This window comes from Leptinotarsa decemlineata, unplaced genomic scaffold, assembly GCF_025532065.1.
Source record: "Leptinotarsa decemlineata unplaced genomic scaffold, Ldec_3_MD MMD2_tig00026307_RagTag_RagTag, whole genome shotgun sequence".
NCBI classification, from domain to species: domain Eukaryota; kingdom Metazoa; phylum Arthropoda; class Insecta; order Coleoptera; family Chrysomelidae; genus Leptinotarsa; species Leptinotarsa decemlineata.
The window spans coordinates 674684-697420 of NW_027412681.1; the positions used below are offsets into that span (position 1 = coordinate 674684).

Sequence of the window (22737 nt, forward strand, 5' to 3'; positions counted from 1 at the left end):
TGATTCAGTTCCATTATGAATGTGTGTAGTATAAACTGAATAGAAGAAAGTGATTCACGTTTGCTTCTACTGAACAGTGTTTAGATCGAAAAATTAATGTGTTCCAAAAGTATTGCTCTGGATATCATCGAAGTAATATCCCGCTTCTGAACTGTTTCCCTTCATATCTCTAATAATTTTCTTATGCTATTTCCAACTGGAGGACGAATCCTTCATGCAAATAAGGGATTGCTAATGGGATTGCCACTTTCAACAGTTATAACCAACATATATATGGAGTGGTTTGAAACTCTGGACATTGAAAAAGCCCACAAGAAGTCCCGAGTCTGGTTGAGATACGTTGACGACACCTTCATAGTATGGAACCACGGGAATACAGAACTAGACAACTTTCTAAAGCACATCACTAGCGTAAGACCTCCAATCACCTCCACAGTGGAGAAGGAAGTCCACAACGAATTGCTATTCTCTGAAGTATTATTCCTGAAGTTCTAACTTCAAGCCACCGATATATTATAATGTATTGTCTCGCACTCAAAAATTTGCTCAATACTCTCTTCAACCTCCTCTACTGAATCACAAAACAAGCCTCCTTCGGAAATACCTACACGTGCATAGCCCTCAAATGGTGCTTCACGTTCGAAGCGTTCCTCTTCATCAAGTTCCTCAGCCCCTGGGCGTCCATCCTCTGCAGCCGGGCCTTGTTCCTGCTGCACCTCAGCCGCGGGTGGATCCTCAGCCTCAGCCGCTTCGCCACCAACCTGGCGTGAGCGATATCCCGGGAAAAGGCGTGGAAGAACTGCGCCTCCACCACGTAATCACTCTCCGTGATCGTCATCGTGTGTATCAACAAAAAGAATTGGTCCATCTCAGATGAGGGCGACGGAGGTTCTGCCATGGCAAAAGTAGACGTTCCTCAGGAGGCGATTTCTTCTTTTGACGCCAGCTGTCCTTGCCTTCACGAGGCGAAACTTGATGTCATCTGAGGAGGATCGCTTGCGATACCAACATGTGAACGAGCTGCTGGAAATCCTGAAAGTTGGACGATACTGCGGGTGTTGTTGCATCAAAGAAACTTTCGACAATAAGCTCGACCATTCCTGTACCATCAGAGGGTTCATGTAATTCTGGCGCGATCACGAGTTCTCTAAACACTGCCGATGAATAATGCCATTCGCAACTTTTCTTCTGCTGTTTTTCGAGGAAAATCAAAAGGTGAATATTTGTTTCAAAGGCTCGCGATAGTTTTCGATATAGTTTCAATTGGACTCTCGTGCATTTGTTAGCTGATCGCGAACTGAAGTCAAAACTTTGGCGCTCGGTATAGTTTCGAAGATGCGGCCGTTCGGAAATTAAAAAGTCGACTTTTTCTGGAACTCAGTCTCGGTAATGAAAACTCGAAAAGCGACCACTTCAATCGTTTCTATACAAACCGTTGAATTTCATCTAAATTACATCATAATTGAAACGAAACATTCATGATCCCAATTTTCTGGGCAGCGCTGTTTCGACCCGCCACAGGTCTCATCAGTGGTGCCAGTCTGAACCATAAATGCATTTATGGACTCAACTGTAATTCTATTGATCCGGTACGAATGGGAATTTTCAGTTTTATAAGCGTTTTCTTTAGGTTTCAGGTTGAGTGATTCCCAATTTTGTGAAATGATAGCCGCTTTCTTTTGAGTTCCGTTTCCGATATGGTGGTGGACGAACGTGCCGATATGGTATGGACGGACCGTCCACAAAAAAGGTACGTGGACGCCATTGTTGGAGACGGAATTCATTTCGTGTTGAAAATGTCCGTCGTTATATAACGAGCCAGCATCGATTAAATAATAATAGTGTTCACAAAAAGGGTTGAAATAAATAGAACTCCCATTCACGCCGGTTAGAGGCCGAGGTGGACCGGACGTCCACGTGGGAGTAGTATCTCAACAATAATCTTCATGAAGCAGACGATAGTTTGTATCCAAGCATAGTAGACCCCATTTCGGACACAGGCTTGCAAGCTGCAAGACGGCCTTTGTCCCCCAACGAAGCATTTGTTATGGAACAGCCAGTTACGTAACAGGATGACCATTGGTCATATGCGCCTGAAGATAGGAAGCAACGACCATCCAAAATAGAGAGAGAGAGAGACGCTTTCTTTCGAACAGTGATCTCTGATTCATAAAACGTTTTGCTCATGAATCATATCCATTTGAATATGTATAGTCTTTCATAAGCGCTTTCTATCTTTGAATTTTAATAAAACAAAGTGCGTTTGAGATATCATCGATTTTTTTTATTCGTTTGAAGGACCTGTTGATGCCATTATGTGTGGAATATAACATTCTTCAAATGTTAATCAGGCTCAGATCGCACGATCTTGTTGGCCAGTTCACATCACCTCCACGTGCCCGTGATGTGGGCTACCTATTGGTCGCGTTCCCAGGTGGTGGATAGGGGAACGGCCAGGGGACCGGAGGCCCTGTCCGGAAAGCCAATGTGGCCTTACGGAAGGGGTCACCGGACTCCTGGTCAGTGGCAGAAATAAGTAGGGTGAGTGGAACTAAAACTTCCAAAAGCCTTTGCAAAACAAGCCACCGTGGACCAGCCTATCCAAGGTAAGGTGTGAGGAATCGACAGCTGAATGGCCGCAGGGTGATATGCGGTCACGAACGATCCCCTTGAGGAACTGGGCCAAACCTCATTGTAATCAGCCTACCTCTGGTGATGCGGGGCTCTGCCAGAGGTGACCAACTCTTCCCTTGCTACACGTGGGGACACATATGAATGAAACAAGAGAAACAACAAAAACAAAAATCAATCCCGAGGCTGGACAGAAGTGCTCACCTCAATTTGAAGTGGTGGCTGAGGATAAACAGAAATATCCACCCCAATCTACCGCTTGGAACGAAGCTGGATATAGCAGATCACCTCCAACAGCAGGGGCACTTTCTGCGACGGGCGCCCAGAGCTCCGCTTTGAATAAAGGCAAGGAATCGGCTGCCCCTGCAGGAAAGCTCCCCCACTTGTGCACCTCCACGGAGGGAACCCCAAGAAGGTTGAAGAAGCCGCGCAACGACAGTAATATCGTTGCACCTTCCAGAACCTTCGCGGAGGCTACCTCAAGGTTGTCTTGGCTTACACCTGCCAATATTGAGGAGATGTTTCTTAGTGACCTGTCCATCTTCCTGGAAAGGACAGAATGGACGATGACCTAGGAGGATAACTCCTCGGGAGGATGTACAATGGGTCACATGTGGCAATGGGTGCTGTAGGCCTACACTCACTCTCCCTACTCTACAGATACAGATCACCTCGACGTGAGATGACGATACCCTAAAATCGCTCGTGCAGAATATACAATGTGACACGTAGCGCCATCCTGTTGAAACCACATGTCGCTAGTGTCCAGATCATAAAATTCAGGTCAAAAGAAGTTGGTAATCATCGACCTATAGTGATGGCCTGTCCAACATCGATCTCAAAGAAATATGGACTGATGACGCTGAAATCCACACCAAACAGTGACTTTTTCGAGATGTATTGGACGCTCTTGTGGATTGATATCGTTCCAAATTCGAAAATAAATTTTGCTTGTTCACGTACGTATGCATCCAGGTCGTTATCAATTGTTGAATGTCGGAAATCCCTTTTGGAAGACCCTATACATTGTAATGGTACAAAACAAAAATTGTTATATACTCAAATGATCAGGTTCGAAAAAAAAACAGCTATTCTATGAATACACATTCAGTTTATGTCTAATATTTATAAACATCTATTTAATTGTTTATTGTTAATTCAGTTCGCTAGTTGTTTACATAATCATTGCAAACATTTACAAACAGCTACAAAAAAACAGTCTCTCAGTGTCTCTTCTACGAACATCATGTCCTGGCAATATATCACAATGATATTTCGACAATATTTCAATAATAACGTTTATAAAATATTCTGAATCCGCAAGGAATATTTATTGAATGTACCATGTGAACCTTCCAATAATACTGACAAAATATATCAGTATTTTCAACATGATGGAGCTCCGCCACCTCGCAGAACGATTCGCAGAGATTTTCTTCATACAATGGTCCTATTAAATGGCCATCACGTTCACCTAACCTGACCCTACTTGACTTTTCATTGTGTGGCTTCATTAAACACAAGGTACCTATTCGGCTCAACTCTTGGCAATATTGACGAATTAAAAGAAACAATGAGAAGAGCTTGCTTGGCTATAACTCCACAAATTCTGGAAACTGCCATAAATTGCAAGAGCGAATATGTATTTGAGGAATGATAGACGGCAATTTGAACATTTAATGAGATATCGTGAACGACGTAGATGGTTAGGAGTATTTCGACATTAATTTTTTTCTGTTTTTTACTTGGTGTATTACATATTCTTCCGATATGTGGAGCTCATGTATAGCTTCTTTGATTTCTTGGCTCAAAAAATATTGGTCCCTACTTTTTTGAGGTAGCAGACGGTAGAACCAAAAAACTAAATTCGATTGATAGTTTTTGTCATATATTTCAAAAACAGACACTGATATTTTAGATCTAAAAAGATATTATTCTAGTTCCCCAAAACAGAAAATGTTGTCCAATTTAACCGGCCTAGTAGGTCTTACCGTTTCCAAGATAGCAATAGTGAAATCAGCTAATAAAGGCCTGTGTATGCATTATCTTATTTATATGAAATTATTTTTTTATATCAAAAGAATCATTTATTTTGTTATGTTGGTATGAATTTGTAGGTTTGTGAAACGATAAATGTAAGACCAATCCCTTACCACAGGAGTGCGATTGAAAGTAATTTTGTACAGCTTTTGGTTATTAAAAATCCTAATTGTAATAAATATCTATATTCACAAAAACTTTTGGCAAATCACCTCCCCTTGGGAGATATCAAATAACCTCAATATTATGTATGGACTTGCGATCTTCATTATTATTCCCACGGATTCCTAAGGAAAATATTCCCATTCCTCTGTGTTTTCCCATGAGAATACTTGTTTAGATCCTATGGGAATATCTCGACAATCGAGTTCCTTGAAGGAACAAAGTGCTATTTTACGAGTTTTTATTGTAGTTCCCGAAAAAGATTTTTCGACTTTCGAATGAATCGCCAAGTTTTGACTTCAAGATCGGCCGAAATTACGAAAATCCAACCAAAAATTGTTCAAAAACAACCACGAGCCGTTGAAACTGATATTTACCTTTCTTCTCTTGTTTTTTAGCGAAAAATCATACTTCCACGCCGAACACAAACAAACCGACACCTCTGCACTATATATAGCACGATAATTGACCGACAATGAAGGTGTAGCACCGTTTTATAATAGTTAATACCGTCTGACGACGCGCCACAAAACGAACTGGTGTCTCTCGCTAGCTGGAAACGATCTGTCTGAACTGGATTCAACCGGTTGCGCCTTGAATTAGCGGTTAGATGCAGTACTGGCGGTCGTAGTTGGCAGATTATTTTAATAAATTTATGCAGCAGGCTGGGGCTAGTGCACATAAGCGCGTGGTTGCCGGTTTTGCGGGCGCTGAGCGCGGAGGAGTTCCGACAAGGTTGCCAGGCGTGGAGGAAAATCCTCGCTTCGAGGATTTCTGTTTCAAAATCTGTTTAAAATCTATTTTTTCGTTAATCAGCTGTCGCCCCCATACAAACGACATCTCTCAGAAGTTGAGGAACTTGTGTGAGCTAAGGACTAACGAGGTCTTACCTTTTAACGTGTGATTCCTAACACGGTTGCAGAATCATCCCAGCTTCAACCAGATAAATTCTCTCGAGAAAAATATCTGGTCGAGGCGGGAATCGAACCCACGACCTTCCGATCGTGAGTCGGGCGCACTACCACCGCGGCCAATTCCACAATTTCTTGGACTAAACGAGAAAATGTATGTTTCTCAAATTCTAGCATTATTTTAGCAAATGGAAAATTCAATTCACAAAGATGCGACGGCGCACTGAAGAAAATTTAAAAAATCTCTTGATATGAAAAATATATCGATCTCTAGCAGAAATTATTCAGAATACGAGGAAACCATAAGACTTGTGAATTGGACGCTTTGACAATTTTTTTCTGGTGCTATACTGGTATTCCTCCAAAGTGACTGCAGGTTGGCTCATTTAAAAAATCAGACAAGAGATGATGGATATCCTAACCTAACAATTTTCTCATTTCAAAACGTTGTTGATTCTGGTGATTTCCTGGTCATCCTCCATTTTTATTACCGCAGATGCTAGAAATTATTCGAGTGGTGACTAAAAAGTATACAATATGAACATAAACAAGTCAATATTGAGGCTTTTCGGTAGATATTCGTTATGAGGGCATCCGGCGATTTTGAAAAAATGTTTGAGATTACGAATCCGAAAGGAAAACGCGGCGCTCTCCCTTATTTAAAAAGTTACGACCCTTCGAAGTTCAGAAAAGGGCAACTTTTCAGCCTTCTTTTTCACAAGATAAACTATTTAAAAACACGAGCATTTATTCACTAGATCACCTTTACACCTTATTCCTCCTTCCTTGGCAGTTTTCACTTCAACAATTAACATTTTTCCAATAAAAATGTTAAAAAATGTACGGAGCTGCTTTTTGGTTATATATCTCTCTGTCTTTTACGTTTTTAAAGTTAATGGCAAACTGGTCTACTGTGCCGAAGGGAAGCAAAGACCATAAAAAAGAGAAGAAGAAAAAGAAGAAGGTTAATGACATAGTTGGTACGACTGATGCTGTCAATATTTCTTAAGTAATTCAAATGTTTTTTGCCTTCATTCTTTAGATCGTAAATTGGTTTTTGGTGGTGTATTAAAGTAAGATGGATTTAAGAAGTAAACTAACAGCAGCTTATATTCCGCAAAATAATCCTAGTGATTATGAGTTATACGCAAATTTTGAAATTATAATTTTTTAATAAATTTGAAATAGTAGGCGGCGGCAAATACCAACCGCTTTTTTCTGAAATGTCACAAGTAACTAACCTAGAAACAGAAGAATGTCACCAGAAGAAGCATTCGTTTTTAAATTAAGCTTTTTATAAGAAAAATGTTGATTGTTGAATTGAAAAGTGTCAATTAAGGAGGAATAAGGTGAAAAGGTGACCTAGTGAATAAATGATTGTGTTTTCAAATAGTTTATCTTGTGAAAAAGAAGGTTGAAAGGTTGTCTTTTTCTGAACTTTGAAGGGCCGTAACTTTGTGAGCAAGGGAGAGCGTAATTTGTAAGCAAGGGAGAGTGCCGCTTTTTTCTTTCGGGTTCGTAATTTACGCATCAAAATACTCAAGTACACTCAACAATTTTTTCCAAATCGCCGGGTGCCCTCAAAACGTATATTCACCATATTTTCACACTCCGAACAGACAAGCGTCAACTAAATGGTCGTCAGATATGAACAAAATCTTCAAATTTTCCCCACGATATCGCTAATGTAAACAAAATGTACCATTTCTAATGTTTTTGCGTTTCGTTTCAAAATAGCAAGCAATCCATGAAAACATTCCCAAATAAAATCTACAATTGCGATAATAAACGCCTCGGTTTGTTTCTACCGGTTTTGGTTGGTATGTCGATCAGAGTTTGTTGTTTCACCTACGATTTTGGTCAGAGGCGTATTAAGGGAGTGGGATTCAATAATTTTCAAACTGGTACAATTTCGGAGATTCGCGTCTACAGGCAGCTAACTTATGGCATGTATACTTTTCACTTTACAACAGACTTTAGCACATCAGCACTAAGGTCAGGTATCAGTAATTGGTCCCTGAAATAACAAATGTTACCTGAATAATCAATACGTAGCAAAACTACAATAACTAATTATCTTCTATACCACGATTACCAACTGTTGAATGGATCCTAAACTAGATGTCAAAATTCACAAATTCAAAAGAACTATGCAGCTAGCCTCCCCCTTTTCGACTTTGACTAATCTTAATATTACCAACAATCCTCAGAAAGTGACATTTTGGATATCGAGTTTTGGCGCATATAAAATACACAAATATATTCATTTCGTTAATCACGAATATCAAGTCAAATTTAGGTACTCTAGTCTATAACTCAAAAACCGTACCAACTAAAAATATGACACCATTTTTCAAGATTGCATACTGCGAGGTTATGCGAACATTTCAAAAGTTTTCATAGAATAAAAAACTTCAATTCCACCAAAATAACCTTTCTTGAAGTCATGCTACAAGTGATTTTATCTTTTAACAGAGTGTTTTGTTAATATTTGTTGGAAACTTCACAAAGAGTCGAGAAGTACAATTACTTAATTTCGACCCTGAAAGTAGGTACATGTTCATTTTCACACATGAATACAACTCATCAGCTAACTACACAAACTACAAACATGAAGTCAATTCTGAATGACAAAAAAAGAAGTCGTATCCTTGATTTTTTCATAATCATTTGAATGTGACAGAACCAAGATAGAAAAACCCTGGTGCAGTCACTGATTCGCTTTTGTTTCGTCAAAAGCTCTCGAAGCTACTAAACAGATTAACCCAACTTTGTACATTTGTCGATAGATGGTGCAAGAATCGAATTCTGCAACCCTGCTTGCATTCACTAGCTTCGGTGGTTTACCGCGTAAAAGACGCGTAAACGACGCAGACGTCCTGCAGCAATTACCGTCTACCACATTCAATGGTGAAAAAGAGCGGCCTTATTCGCAAAAAATTTGTATTGATATTTCCCATTGAATATATAATGATTTTTCACTATTTCATTGAAACTCCACTTATTAATGATTATCAACCAGTCCATGCAGCCCTTCTGAATAACTATAATAATAACACTGTAAGGCCAATAGCTAAAGCAGCCTGAAATCAAAACCAAACATTCATTTTTCGATAACAATTTAAAAATCTTCAATTCATACCTTTATCAGCAAATACTGGTAAATTTTCGTTTTGAGGACGGACACCCGGCGATTTTGAAAAAATGTTTGCGTGTACTTACGTATTTTGATGCGTAGATTACGAATCTGAAAGAAAAAAGCGGCGCTCTCCCTTATTTACAAAGTTACGGCCCTTAAAAGTTCTGAAAAGGGCAACTTTTTAGCCTTCTTTTTCAAAAAATAAACTATTTAAAAAAACAAGCATTCATTCACTAGGTCACCTTTACACGTTATTCCTCCTTCTTTGACACTTTTCACTTCAATAATCAACATTTTTCCAATAAAAACGTTAAAAAATGTACGGTGCTGATTTTTGGTTGCATATCTTTGTATTTTACGTTTTTAAGGTTAATGGCATGATTGGTACGACTGATGCAGTCCATATTCCTAAAGTAATTCAAATGTTTTTTAACTTCACTCTTTAGATCCTAAATTGGTTTTTGGTGATGTATTACGAATTTGAAATAGTAGGCGACGGCAAATACCAACCGCTTTTTTCTGAAATGTCACTAGTAACTAACCTAAAAATAGAATAATGTTACCAGGAGAAGCATTCGTTTTTAAATTAAGTTTTTTATAAGAAAAATCTTCGTTATTAAAGTGAAAAGTTACAAAGAAGGAGGAATAAGGTGTAAAGGTGACCTAGTGAATAGATGCTTGTGTTTTTAAATAGTTTATTTTGTGAAAAAGAAGGCTGAAAAGTTGCCCTTTTCATAACTTCGAAGGGCCGTAACTTTGTAAATAAGGAAGAGCGCCGCTTTTTTCTTTCGGATTTGTAATCTACGCATCAAAATACGTAGGTACACGCAAACATTTTTTCAAAATCGTTCTCAAAACGAAAATTTACCGCGATTTCATATTTTTCTCTTGATATGCTTGGTAACGAATTATTGCAAACATGTTTTGGTTTCTGAACAATTTCTGAAGGTGTATTTTCCAACTCTAAATCTTCGTATTCCATTATATTCAATATTTAATAAATCTGAACTATTTATACTATAAAAATCAACAATAAAACTATTTTCGTTGCGTAAGTTGACAGCAATAATTATGCAGTGCTTCGGTTTTGTTGTTATGGAAACGTCGAATATTTACCGGATTTTCTTCAAGGTGGATATTCGATTATAATAATGATAAGCAACTTACCTGTCACTGTTGCTTTCTACATCATCAGGCGTCATCGGGGGTGTTGACAAAACAGCATCGCTTGGCAACTGAGAGAAAATTTCAATATCAAATATATTGTGAAGCGTCACATTCAGCAAATACTCACATCATTCAGCACGGTACAATCATAACTAGGCTGGTACTTCTCCTGCTCCGACATCGGCCTCTTCATGATCTTCTCCCTGTCCTGCTTGTGCTTTCTGTCTGCTCCTTTCAGCTTGAATACTTTGATCTGGCAGGCAGCAGCATGCAGTCTTTTGTTCCCGTTAACTCCCAAATCAGGATGTTGGTACGTCTCCACTTGGATGCGGAAAGGTACCCCCTTCTCCCCTCCGTGCTTCTTCGGAGTGAATTCCGTACTGATACAGTTGACCTGAGAAAAATGTGATATACATCTTGAAAATGGATTTTTTGAAGTTGCCGTCTAATGGGCTTGTTTCATGCTATAGAAAATGATACTGGTTTGCTTATAGACTGATCGAGTTAAGGGTATCAAGCCTAATAATAATAATAATAATAACTTTATTCGTCTTTTCGATCATATACATGATATAAGACATGTCATAAATAAAAAAATGGTATAATATGCAAATCTTTAATATCTTGCATAGTTATGAACTATTGATTCATCTCTCAGATTGGGTACATTATTTTTCACGTGGAGCAGAGCTTTATATACACACATCGGAAAAGTCTAGGGATATTTTTATAATATACTAAATATCATAAAAATAAATGCATGAGGTCGTTTAATTTCGATTAAATTGGTACACTCGACCACCCTGTAGATTTCTATGGGTTGAACAAAGCCTGCAAAAACGGTAACTAATCTTTTATAAAGTTTTTTACAAACTGTAGGTTTTCGGCTAAAATGAATAATCTGAAAGTGTCGAGTTTGTACATTCTATGCAGTTCTTGCTCAGCAATTGAACTGGAAATATTGTGCTTTAACATGGAACGCCATCACTTACCATTGGCTGAGATGAATAGAGCTGTAGGGCTTCTTCAAGGTGGCATGCGACAAAATGATGTAGCTCTTCGTTTGGGGGTCTCCCAAAGTGTTATCAGTCGATTGTGGCGGCGTTTCCGTGAAACTGGCAGTCCAGCCGAACAACATCCAGGGCGAGGACGCGCTACAACTGCAGTTCAAGACCGATTTTTGGTCTTAACCGCAAGAAGGCAACCGACAATCACAGCACCTGAGTTGGTTAACGTGTTGCAGCAGACGCACCAGGTAATCATTGGTCGTGATACTGTCAGAAATCGACTGCATGAAGCAGATCTCCACAACAGAAGGCCACTTAGATGTCCACCTTTGTCGAGAGGCAATCGCGGTAGAAGATTAGAGTGGTGTCAAGAACATCAAAACAGGGATGCAAATGATTGGGCCACAGTTTTGTTTACAGACGAATCCAGACATACAGAGGTGGTACAGTAATGCTATGGGGCGGAATCATGATCGACGGCAGAACCGATCTCGTTTTTCCAAATCGCTCCCTCACAGCTCGACAGTACCTCGACACCATTCTTCTACCTATCGTCCGTCCGTTTGCTGGTGCTGTTGGTGAAAACTTCCACCTAATGCACAATAATGCTCGTCCACATGTCGCGCGTCTAGTGACTGACAGGCTCACCAACGAAGGAGTTGATGTATTGCCATGGCCAGCACAATCACCGGACCTGAATCCCATCGAGCATGGGTGGGACATGCTTCAACGAAGAATTACTCCGCATATGGGGAACATTCACACAACGTTTCAATTGAGAGAGCTTTTAATCGCTGAATGGGCAAATGTACCTCAACAAGACATTGACAATCTCATTTTGTCGATGCACGATAGATGTAGGGCCGTAATAAACCAGCGTGGAGGCCATACTTTGTAGTGATTCCAATTTTTTTTGTATTATGATTTTTTTTCGGGGTGCCAAAGAAGAGCCATATTTTTTTTTAGTTTTGCTTATACGCGCACTCAGTATTTTTGACCATTTAATAAATTTTGTTGTAAGTTACATTCGTTTAATAATCATCGGTCAACTTTTTTTCCCTAAAGCGATCTAAAAAAAAATTATTGCCATTTTTAAAAATATCTCTTGACTTTTCCGATGTGTGTATATGTATAGATACAAGGTAACGTTAGCCTCTTGTTCTTGCAAAAAGTAGGTCTACAGCTATCCCTGGGTGCAATATTAAAGATAGTTCTAATTATTCTTTTTTGAACAATAAAAACACGTTTTGCCCCCACAGAAGAACCCCACATTAATACATTTTGAGCTTTATGTGAGTACGCCAATGAATAGTAAACAGTCCTGATACCATCTAAACTAAGCACGTCTTTGATCTGTCGTATTGCAAATAACGCTTGATTCAATTTTTTGCAGACATAATCGATATGGGGTTCCCAAGACAAGGTTTTATCTATAAACATACCAAGGAGTTTGGCTGTTTCCGAAAGTTGGATGCTGTTGAGTTTCACTGTTTTCCTCAACGCGAAGCTCAAATGTACTGTTTTACTTTCGTTCAGTTTTAGTTGATTTCTATCACACCAAGAAATCATGTCATCCATGACTGAATTAATGTTGTTTTCTAGCTCCTCCTCTAGTTTCCTCCGGAAACTGTTATGGTAGTGTCCATCTGCGAATAGGATAATAAAACCTTGTTTTATATACTTCGGAAGATCATTTATATAGATGGAGAAAAGCAGTGGGCCTAAAATGGACCCCTGTGGTACCCCAAGGATAATATCTTGAATATCAGATACTGCATTATTCACAGTCACTACCATTTTCCTATCTTCCATGAAAGATTTTATCCATTCCAAAGAGAATCCTCTAATTCCAATGTAATATAACTTACTAACCATTATGTCACTATTTACTGAATCAAACGCCTTAGCCAAGTCAAATAATACTGACACTACGTACTTCCGCTTATCGATTTCATTGTAAATAAACTCGAGTTTTTTAGCAATAGCAGTCTCAACTGATCTAGCTTTTCTAAAACCACGACCATTGATGATCGGTTAGAATCTTGTATTTTTAGAGAAACGCAATAATTCTATTTGGTACTATTTTTTCAATAACTTCAGATGGAATATTGGCGATAGTTATCTATATCTTCATGTGAACCCTTTTTATGAATAGGAATAACTTTGGCTGTTTTGAAGAAACTCGGAAACACGCCTTCCATTATAGAGTGATTCATTAGATTCAATAGAATTTTAGATATAATCTCTTTATATTTGCAGAAAAAAGAACAATTCGAAAAGCAAGAATTTAAATTAGCCGCGTGTCTGTTGACCAATACAATTGATCGTGTCTAGAGCGGAGTTGCCAAGTGTATTGGTTTTTAATATCCATCACAGATCTGATGATCCAGTTTGACAGACGCCATTTTTGTTGTTATTGTTGTCAACTCGGTGTGTTTACAACTGTTACAATTATCTAATTTAAGAACGGTTTTTTGTGAAAGGTAGGTCTCGGCGGGTGCCTATTTTGCTGCATATTCCGTGTCATTAGTCTACATTCCAAAAAATATTTTTTCAGGTTACTTTTGGATTGATATGTTCTGGAGTAATTCTACATTTCACTGTACATATTTTTGCTTCTCTTTTCAGTCACCATACTGCTCCTTGGCAGAGATAAATGAAAACTTTCCATCATTCGACAAAAGACAAAGTCTGAAATGAATGTCATATAAATAAAAGGGACCTACTTAATATAAAACCTACCGTTAAAATTTTTCATTCTTCACTTCGGTACCAAATGCAAATTTTTCAAGTAAAATTCGTCGATCATTTCAAAATCGACTTTTGGTAAGTTGTTGGAAGTCAGCTTTAACGAAACTAGGCTCAACATTCATTTCGAAATTATTTTAACAAAAATACGAAGTTTGTTTGACATTACAAAGAGTACATTGTCGCATGCACTACAGAGGGCGCTGGCTGACTGGATGACAATATGGCTAATATACCAGTAACGTCGAATTTTTTATTTTTGGTGGGGGGCATGAATGCATAATTGATTTATTTTATTAGGGTTCATGAGCATTCGAAAACTATTTGAAAATACAGCTCGTTTAATTCTATTTAGAATCGTATTTATATATAACTTGTACTATATCAGTTATCAAGGCAAATATTATTGTCCATTTTTATGCTTGATTCATGGATTGGAGCGATCTCATTATTGTATATTTATTTGTTTGCTGGCTTTATTCTTTGAAGAAATTTATGAATAATTACAGAAAATTTCAATTGATCGTTCATTTTCTCAGGAAAATGGAGTACTCATACACACAATTTATTGGTTTATTCGGCATTGAAAATGTATGTCATGTCGGATCTATTCTGCTTGTTTTTGCAACATTGAGTTTCAACTTTTTCTTAGCTGTTTTTGGTTTAGTTTGTGTGTGTTTTAAAAGTGTTTTGGAGATATATTTGAATATTAATACGGTGCATTTTTATGCTGATTTTAATTGTGCGGAAAAGCACAAGAAAACAGAAAGTGCATTGGTTTATAAGTGAGTTATTTCATTGTTTAGTGAGTTAGGTTCCTAAAGGATAAAATGATGAGAAAAAATGGGTGGAAAAATTGAAAAGAAAGAATTACAATCCTTCTACTATTCCAAGACTTTATAGAAATCATTTAAAAAGTGACTATAAATGAAAAGGGAACAAAAATATTCAATTTGATAACACAGTTTTTCATTTCAACTTTAAGTATTCTCCACAGAAAGTAATATCTGGAGTTAATCCTGTTACTGAAAGTATGAAACAAAATCAAATAAATTTTATCATATAATTGATGGTATTATTACCTCAGAAGCGTTTGTTGGATCAGTTCGAGTAAAATCAATTCTGTCTATACTTGACCTCATTAAACCTTCCTCTCAATTTTTGAAAGATTCAACAGATTACCCAAGCGAGCCTATAACGCTTGAATTTAGTATCTATATTAGAAAGAGGTACGTATGTAGGAATAGTTTTTTTTATAATAAATTGCAGTTGTACAGATTGAGGATTGTAGAATAAATTAAATATTTGAAATGATTCTTTAATCCAGTTTGCTATATTTTTTTATTTTCATAGCTGTATATTATTAAATGATGCATAAAATCATAGTTTAGGTAAATATTTTGTGATCTATCGACTTTGTGTACCGATAACTCATTTCCAAACATGATTTTTCGTGTACATTTTATTCCATGTAGAGAATTTTTCATTAATGGAAACGTTGACGGGTTCATATACACTTCCATAATCAAATTGATAATTATAAGCTAAATTTGGCAATGTTGATTATTTCTATTGTTCCTATTGGTCAATCAAACAAGAAACGGGAATAGGTTCGTGACGCCACCGCCCTACTACATTCGATTTTTAATAATTGATTACGGGAAAACTACGGTATTTAGAGAACTGAAACAAAGTGCACTGTTTTTCAATTTAAAATTTCTATCAAGTGAACTATAAACAAAAAATCATGAAACAAGTCCATTGACCTGGACTTTAAGCAATACTATTCTAATACATAGAGTCTTTCATTAAGTTCTTCAAGTACTGTGAACTAATTCTCATGGTGTCTTCATCAATATGAGACAGGAGCTACAATTCACATCTTTCAGAAAAAATCTAATTTTTTCTCTTTTTCTTTTTGAAAAATATAAATAAACCCATCTTTTTAAGGTATATGGCAAATTTGAGATGTCAAACTCTCGCTGCTCTCGAATTTTCAGCTAAAATACTTTTGCCCTACATTGGACGACCACCTCAAAATTAAACGGCCCCACGTTGGGCGCCAATTTTTTATTTCACGTATACCAACTCATGATCAGCCTTACCTTAATGTAAACTCCAACTTCTTTGGTGGGATCCCAGTTGAACTGGATGACGTTTAGTGCGTTGGACGGCTGATAGATGTCGTAGGCTCCGTACGAGAGGGGAACGTCGATTTCCAATATCCTATCGCCCGGTCGAGCTTTTTGCCAGGACAGCATCTGCTCTTTTTCCATGTATTGGAGGCGTCTTTCGTGGAAACAGATGCGAACGACTGACTGTCAAAGAGAATTGGAAAATCTTTCAGTTAGGAAAATTCATACACAGTAGGATACGTCAAATGCCTGCCGGAAACAACTACTTTCCTAACTAATACCACGACGGAGGCAAAATTATATTCAACAACATTTGAAAATGAATATGTAAAAATGGGGAAAATTGGATAATTTTATTCTTCTTTAAAGTTGGTTTATGAATTATACATTGAAAATACTAGAATTTCCGGATTCAAGAATTCACAAGCCGAAAATTGGGCTTTGTCTTCACTCAACAAAACATTCTGGTGAAAATTTTACATACCAGCATATATTTTTATTTGAACTTCTGTATATACAGTGTACTCAAACTTTCTACATACGATGGGGATTATTTATATTTCGTGAACTGGCAACACTAATGTCAATAGGTAAAATATGGCAACACCATAATAAAGTTTGATATTTTTTAGCATAAACCTACCCATTACGTTTTGAAGTACAAGTTTGACCAAAAAATGGAAATTTCAAGAGAATGTTTTTGCTAGATTATTTTTCACAACTTTCGATGGGGATTATCTCAACAAAAGTGTGTCAATGAACTCATTTTTTTTGTATGGCGATAAAGCACCATCAAAACTACAGTATATCGCTGGTATAGCGAATTCAATCGTGGTTGGGGTTCGGTCGCCGACGAATTCCGTGAAGGTCGTCCAAAATCGGTTGTTCACGATGCAGTGCGTGAACTGATAATGCAAGGTCATCGTGAGACATATTGTGAGATTGAGGCATCCGGAAACAAAACAGCAATCGACCGTGTGGGTATTCCAAGACGAGCTAAATCCAACAAAGGTTGTTCGTGAAAATAGCACAGCGAAGCAAATGGTCGCTTGTTTCTTAGTCCGTAGCCTAAGCAACGTAGAACGGTCAATTCTCAGTGGCACACGACCATTATTTGCCGGAAGTCTTCGGAGAAGTTCGTAAAACTAACCACCGAAGATGAATCATCCTCCATCATGACATCGCGAGCTCTCACACATCTCGTCAAACAAGTGAAGTTTTGGCCAGTCAAACAAGTGAAGTTATGAGCGTCAAAACATCGAATTGATGGCCGTACAGCCCTGATTTGGCACCCGTAAACTTTTTCTTCTTCTTTGAATATCAAAGGTAAACTGCGTGGTCACCGACTTTCATGCAAATGTTGTCCGCAGCTCCGCTTTAGATGACCCAATTTTGACACACTCTCTCTAACATATCGACCGGTATTTCACGTATAAATGCTTCAATATTGCCTTAACATAACCTCACAAGAAATAATCCAAAGGCGTTCACTCCAGATGCGGCAATTTTTACTTGTTAACGTATTCATTCAGCCAGAAATGAGCCTCGTCGCTGAACACAATTTTTCGATAAAAATGTGGACCTTCCTCCAACTTTGCCAGCGCCCATTCACCAAATGTTAGACGTTGTGGGAAGTCGTGTGGCTTCAATTCTTGCACCAGCTGTATCTTATAAGGTTTTACACTCAAATCCTTTCGCAAAATTTTCCACGTAGTGGAGTAACAGAGTTCCAATTGCTGTGAACGGCGGCGAATCGACATTTCACGGTCATCACGAACACTGGCGGATACAGCCGCGATATTTTCTTCGGTCCTCACTCTACGTATGCGTGTTGGTGGTTCAATGTCCAATAATGTAAGCTGGGTTCGAAATTTAGTCACAAGCTTCCGAATAGCTCCCTCAGTAGGCCGACGAAACTGCCCATAAATTGGAAGAAGTGCACGATGCACTTTTTTCACCGAGCATGAATAATTTGCAAGCATTGTTCATGCGTAAGTCGATTCATGATTAAATTATAGACCAAACTGTAAAAGGTTGACGATGACACAAGACACGATTCACGCGGGATCTGTCAAAAACAGTGTTGCCAAAAATATACCAGCAAAACATCACTCATTACTACTAGATCGGTACAGAAGAACACTGAACTGTACTTACTCTAAATAATTTCCCCCTGTAGAACGACAGCTCTCCGAGCTTTTTCAATTTGATCTCGTAGCTCTGTCCCTGGTTCAGATATGTCAGAGTGTCTTCGTTTTGTTTGGTGGCTATGCTGGTAGCTGCCGCTAGGACGTACTGAAAGCGACTGTCTTCGATCAGATTGTAGTTCGTGGACGATACTGTGTAACTGTCGGCAGAGTTTTGAGAAGAAAGATTGTTGGCTGGAAGTAAGATTTTGTGTTAATTCATGACCAGAACTGACTAGAGAATGTTTTTCAACTGCTGATCGGAGTGACAATTAACTGTTCAACAATTGACCCAAATCCAAAACGAAATGAAATTCTGAAACATTCATCACTCCCAACAACTTCCCCGGCTAATACCATGCTGGATATTGAATTATATCCGACAAACATTCATGAAAGATGCCTCATAGAGTTTAGTCCCGTAGATCTAGCAGCAGGACCATAGTGAAATTATTCGAGTAGATCACCTGCAGGCCGCGGAAAGATCCGACTCAGACAGAAAAGTGTCTGAGACTGGATTTATTTCAACGCGGCTCCGCTGCATATACGAAATCTTCGCCTAAGAGGAAGATTGTTAACTGATAACAGCTCCATCTCGTGAATAAAGCCCCAAGCGAGGAACAAACATCCCATGTACCAAAACCTCACTTGCATGGACTACCCAAAATTCACAAGAAGGACGTTCCGCTTAGACCGATCATCAGCTCCAGAGATTCGGCTACTCAAAACTTGTCTAGATTTTTACTTTCCTTGATACAACCATTACAAGGAAAAACATCATCTTTTGTGAAGAATTCAAGGCATTTTGTCGAACTACCAGGGTCAATTGAGGTCACACTAATTAGTTTCGACGTGGAAAGCCTTTACATCAACGTTCCGGTCGAAGAAGCACTCCAAATCATACAGAGAAAGCTATCCGAAGACGGGAACCTGAAAGAGAGAACGAATCTTCCTATAGAAGTAATCATGGAATTACTAGGATGCTGTGTACGAAACTGTTATTTCCAACTGAAGGACGAATCCTTTAAACAAGATGAGGGACTGCCAATGGGATCGCCACTTTCACCAGTCATAGCCAACATATATATGGAGTGGTTTGAAACTCTGGGCATTGAAGAAGCCCACAAGAAACCTCGAGTCTGGTTGAGATATGTTGAAGACACCTTCATAATATGGAACCATGGGAATACTGAACTAGACGCCTTCCTGAAACACATCAACAGCGTGAGACCTTCCATCAATTTCACAATGGAGAAGGAAATCCACAACGAATTGCCATTCTTAGACGTTCTGGTGAAGAGAACCGACACTAAGTGGAAACAACTGTATACCGAAAACCCACTCATACGGAACAGTATCTGAACCACGAATCCAACCACCATCAATCGACTAAAAGAGGAATCATCAAGACTCTATTAGACCGTGCTTTTGGGCTCTGTAATACGAAGGAAGGTCTCGAGAAGGAACTAGACATCATCAAAAATGATCTTCAACGGAATGGCTACTCCAAAGCGATGGTAGGAAACACTTTGGCTAGAAGACAGCAGAAGCCTCGCAAGGAAGAGAAGCCGTCACAACCAGTGCTTGCACTTCCCTACATCAGAGGATTATCGGAGAGGATAAGAAGAATTGGTTCCAAGTACAATATCAGAACCTGCTTCAGATCCGGTAACACTATCCGTAGCAGCCTCACGAAAACCAGGCCACCAAACGCGGACTGCGATTCCAAGAATTGCATTTACCGCATACGTGAGTGTGGAGAATCCTAAATTGGTGAAACTAAGAGGCCATTGAATGTTCGCATTGCCGAGCACAAGAAACACACACAGCGAGGAGAAACCAGCAAATCAGGAATAGCAGACCATGTTTGGACCCATCAACACAACATCGAGTGGTCCCAAGCTGAGATCTTGCACAGAGAGGAATATTGGTTTAGGAGAAAATTCAAGGAAGCCGCATACATGTTGTCCAACAACGTATTCAGCCAAGCCAGCGTAGAAATACACAACATATGGAAACCCATCATCAAGCGAAAAATGGCCAACTTCCGCCAAAACGGTCATCTCCCACGGAACCAGTGAAGCGGAAAATGGAAAGTGGGGATAAGTGAAAGTACTCGAACGACCTATAAATAGTCATCTCTCGGAGGAATCAGTCCAGTCATCACCCGAAGACGATTGTGGATACTAACAATCGAAACGTCGTGAACTAACGTGACTTGGAATCTCTCCACTTTTATTTTCATTTTCTTTTTTTCATTTCTTCTTTTTAATTTATTCAATTGTTCTATTTTTACTTGTATTTTATTTCACTATTATTTCATTTCAGGTTTATTTTGGTTAATATAATTGTTATTTCCAGCTATTCATTTTCAATTCTTCTTTTTTATTTGTTTCAGGGATTTCAAATCATTTTATATAATAGACAATGGAATCCGAACTAGTGAAATTTGATGAGAAACTATTCAACTGCCGATTAAAAATCAAGACTATTGATTAGGTTTCAACAACAATGACAGTAACTGAAGAAAGACTGCTAAATGCTTGATAAAACTTCAGGTTATGGAGTCTAACAAATTGTCCTATGTTTCCAGGTTTATTAGCCGTTGACTGCAGGTTTTTATACTTGACGTTTCTTCTGCTACAACGGTCGAACTGATCTACCTTGCTGCAATGATCTAACTGAAAATGGTCCTGGTGTGTTTGTACTTATAATGGGAGTAGGTGTCGAACAACCGCTGCTCTTTTTCCTGGTTGGTCTGACCCTTCTTCAACTATTGGGAGAACCTTTGTGTAATGAAGTGCCGGTATCCATGTCTTGTTGACGTTTAGGCTCTCTTCCTTACTGTAGAAATTATACCAAAGTATACATAAACTCAGAAATAATTTCAACCGTAAGAAAGAAAAGTCACACATCAACAAGACATGGATACCGGCACTTTACAACACAAAGGTTCTCCCAATAATTGAAGAAGGTTCAGACCAATCAGGTGGTTTGACACCTAGTCCTATTATGAGTACAAACGCATCAGTATGAGCATCGCGACAAGATAGATCCCCTCGCCTTGGTAATGTCTGCTACAGTAGCAGACGAAACGGCTAATAAACCCAGAAACTTAGGACAATTTGTTAAAATTTCAGGTATTATCACAACTGAAGAACTACTGTGAACTGCTGAACAGGGCTGAAGAAAAACGGAAAAAGTAGCAGACCCTCCGACACTCACCATCCATGACGTTGTGCAATCCGACCAAGCCGCTTTGCGTGAGTAGCTGGTTGATGGTGCTGTTGAACATATTCTGGCTGGTATTGTCCTCCATGGTACTGTTGACGACGGCGCCGCCATGGTGGGTGGAGGAAGGGCTCTGTCTGTGTTTGTGGGTCACTTGCAGGGTGGTCACGTCGTTGGACGTCGGGGAGGGGGCTTCTTGTTTGAAGACTGTCATTCCGTTCATCGATAGCATGTTTTCGCTAGAAGATCGAAAAAAAATGTAATATAGGATCTCTCGTTAGGCGTTTTCTATCTTTGAATTTGAACTTATGATGCACTGTTTGGAACCTTTGGTGTAGTAATGAATATTACTGGAGTTTTTTCCCAACACCAAATCGTTATTTTTAACACCTCAACACATATTTCGATAACCAAGTGATCATCTTCAAAGGAAAAGTCAAACAAAGTTTGATCTTCCTCGTACCAATTTATTACATTTAAATATCACTAGATAGACTAAATTAATGCTCAATTCCATTGTATTTGAGAATTTTACATGGAGAAGGTTCAGATATAAACTTCATTGAAGAGTTTCAACTATCCCCTTTTTGAGTTACAATAAGTTTAGCTTCAGCGTGTCTTCACATTCAATTTTAAAACTCTGATGAATGCAGAATGTTTTTTACCTCCTCTTCAACTAAACCATCCTAAATCGTATGCACAGTATGAAAATGAAATTTCACAAAACTCATATTGTCTAATCTCCACTGTATATATGAAATGCACATGGACACGAGAATATCCCATGAATCGAGGAAATCACAACTCGATCTCAAAATAGATAAAAGATAGATGGTCTGGTAGAAATATTCCAAAACTGATGTCAATATTATAATTATTCAACTAGTTGAGACAATGACGTAGATGAGATAAGATATGTAGATTTTCGTATAGCCTTTTATCATATTCCTATTCATCTTATAAATCAGATGTATGAAAACAACCGTATGCTCCAAAAGTTATTTATAATTCCCGTAAGAAGATAACAATTTGGCTTCAGAATCATACGCCTCGTTAAGAATTACATGTAGGTCCGAAGTATGAAGAGAAAACACATATCCAAATTGTTGCGTCATAAATGAAAGAACATTTGATGAGGTTTTCGTTTGGAGCACATGTGGGATAGTCTATATTATTGTTAGTGTCAATCTTATTATATAGTTACTGCTTGTAATTCCCATTTTGACTTTTATTGTCTTTTTGAAGGTTATTCATTTTATCGTCTATATCAATGAAGATTTTGTTTTGTACACATGCCTGATTCTGAGTTGGCTATTCTGTCTATTTGTCATTAGTGTCAATTGTCATAAAGATGACGCTTATAAGGCGGCCAACCAAGAA

At 38.4% G+C, this 22737-nt stretch overlaps 1 protein-coding gene across 2 annotated transcripts in view; it reads right to left on the reverse strand.

The window, feature by feature from the left end:
- gem (transcription factor CP2 like gemini) overlaps positions 1-22737 on the reverse strand; it is a 40970-nt gene that overhangs the window by 8702 nt on the left and 9531 nt on the right. The window contains exons 1-6 of one of the 2 annotated variants that reach the window (XM_074181238.1): positions 22023-22175; positions 21352-21596; positions 18098-18321; positions 15911-16123; positions 10178-10444; positions 10051-10118 (exon numbers count right to left, since the gene is read on the reverse strand). In XM_074181238.1, coding sequence (XP_074037339.1) covers positions 10051-10118; positions 10178-10444; positions 15911-16123; positions 18098-18321; positions 21352-21589 — 1010 coding nt within the window. In that variant the 5' untranslated portion in view covers positions 21590-21596; positions 22023-22175. Of the gene's footprint in view, positions 1-10050; positions 10119-10177; positions 10445-15910; positions 16124-18097; positions 18322-21351; positions 21597-22022; positions 22176-22737 lie in introns of those variants that run through there. The other variant, XM_074181237.1, reaches the window with a different exon arrangement.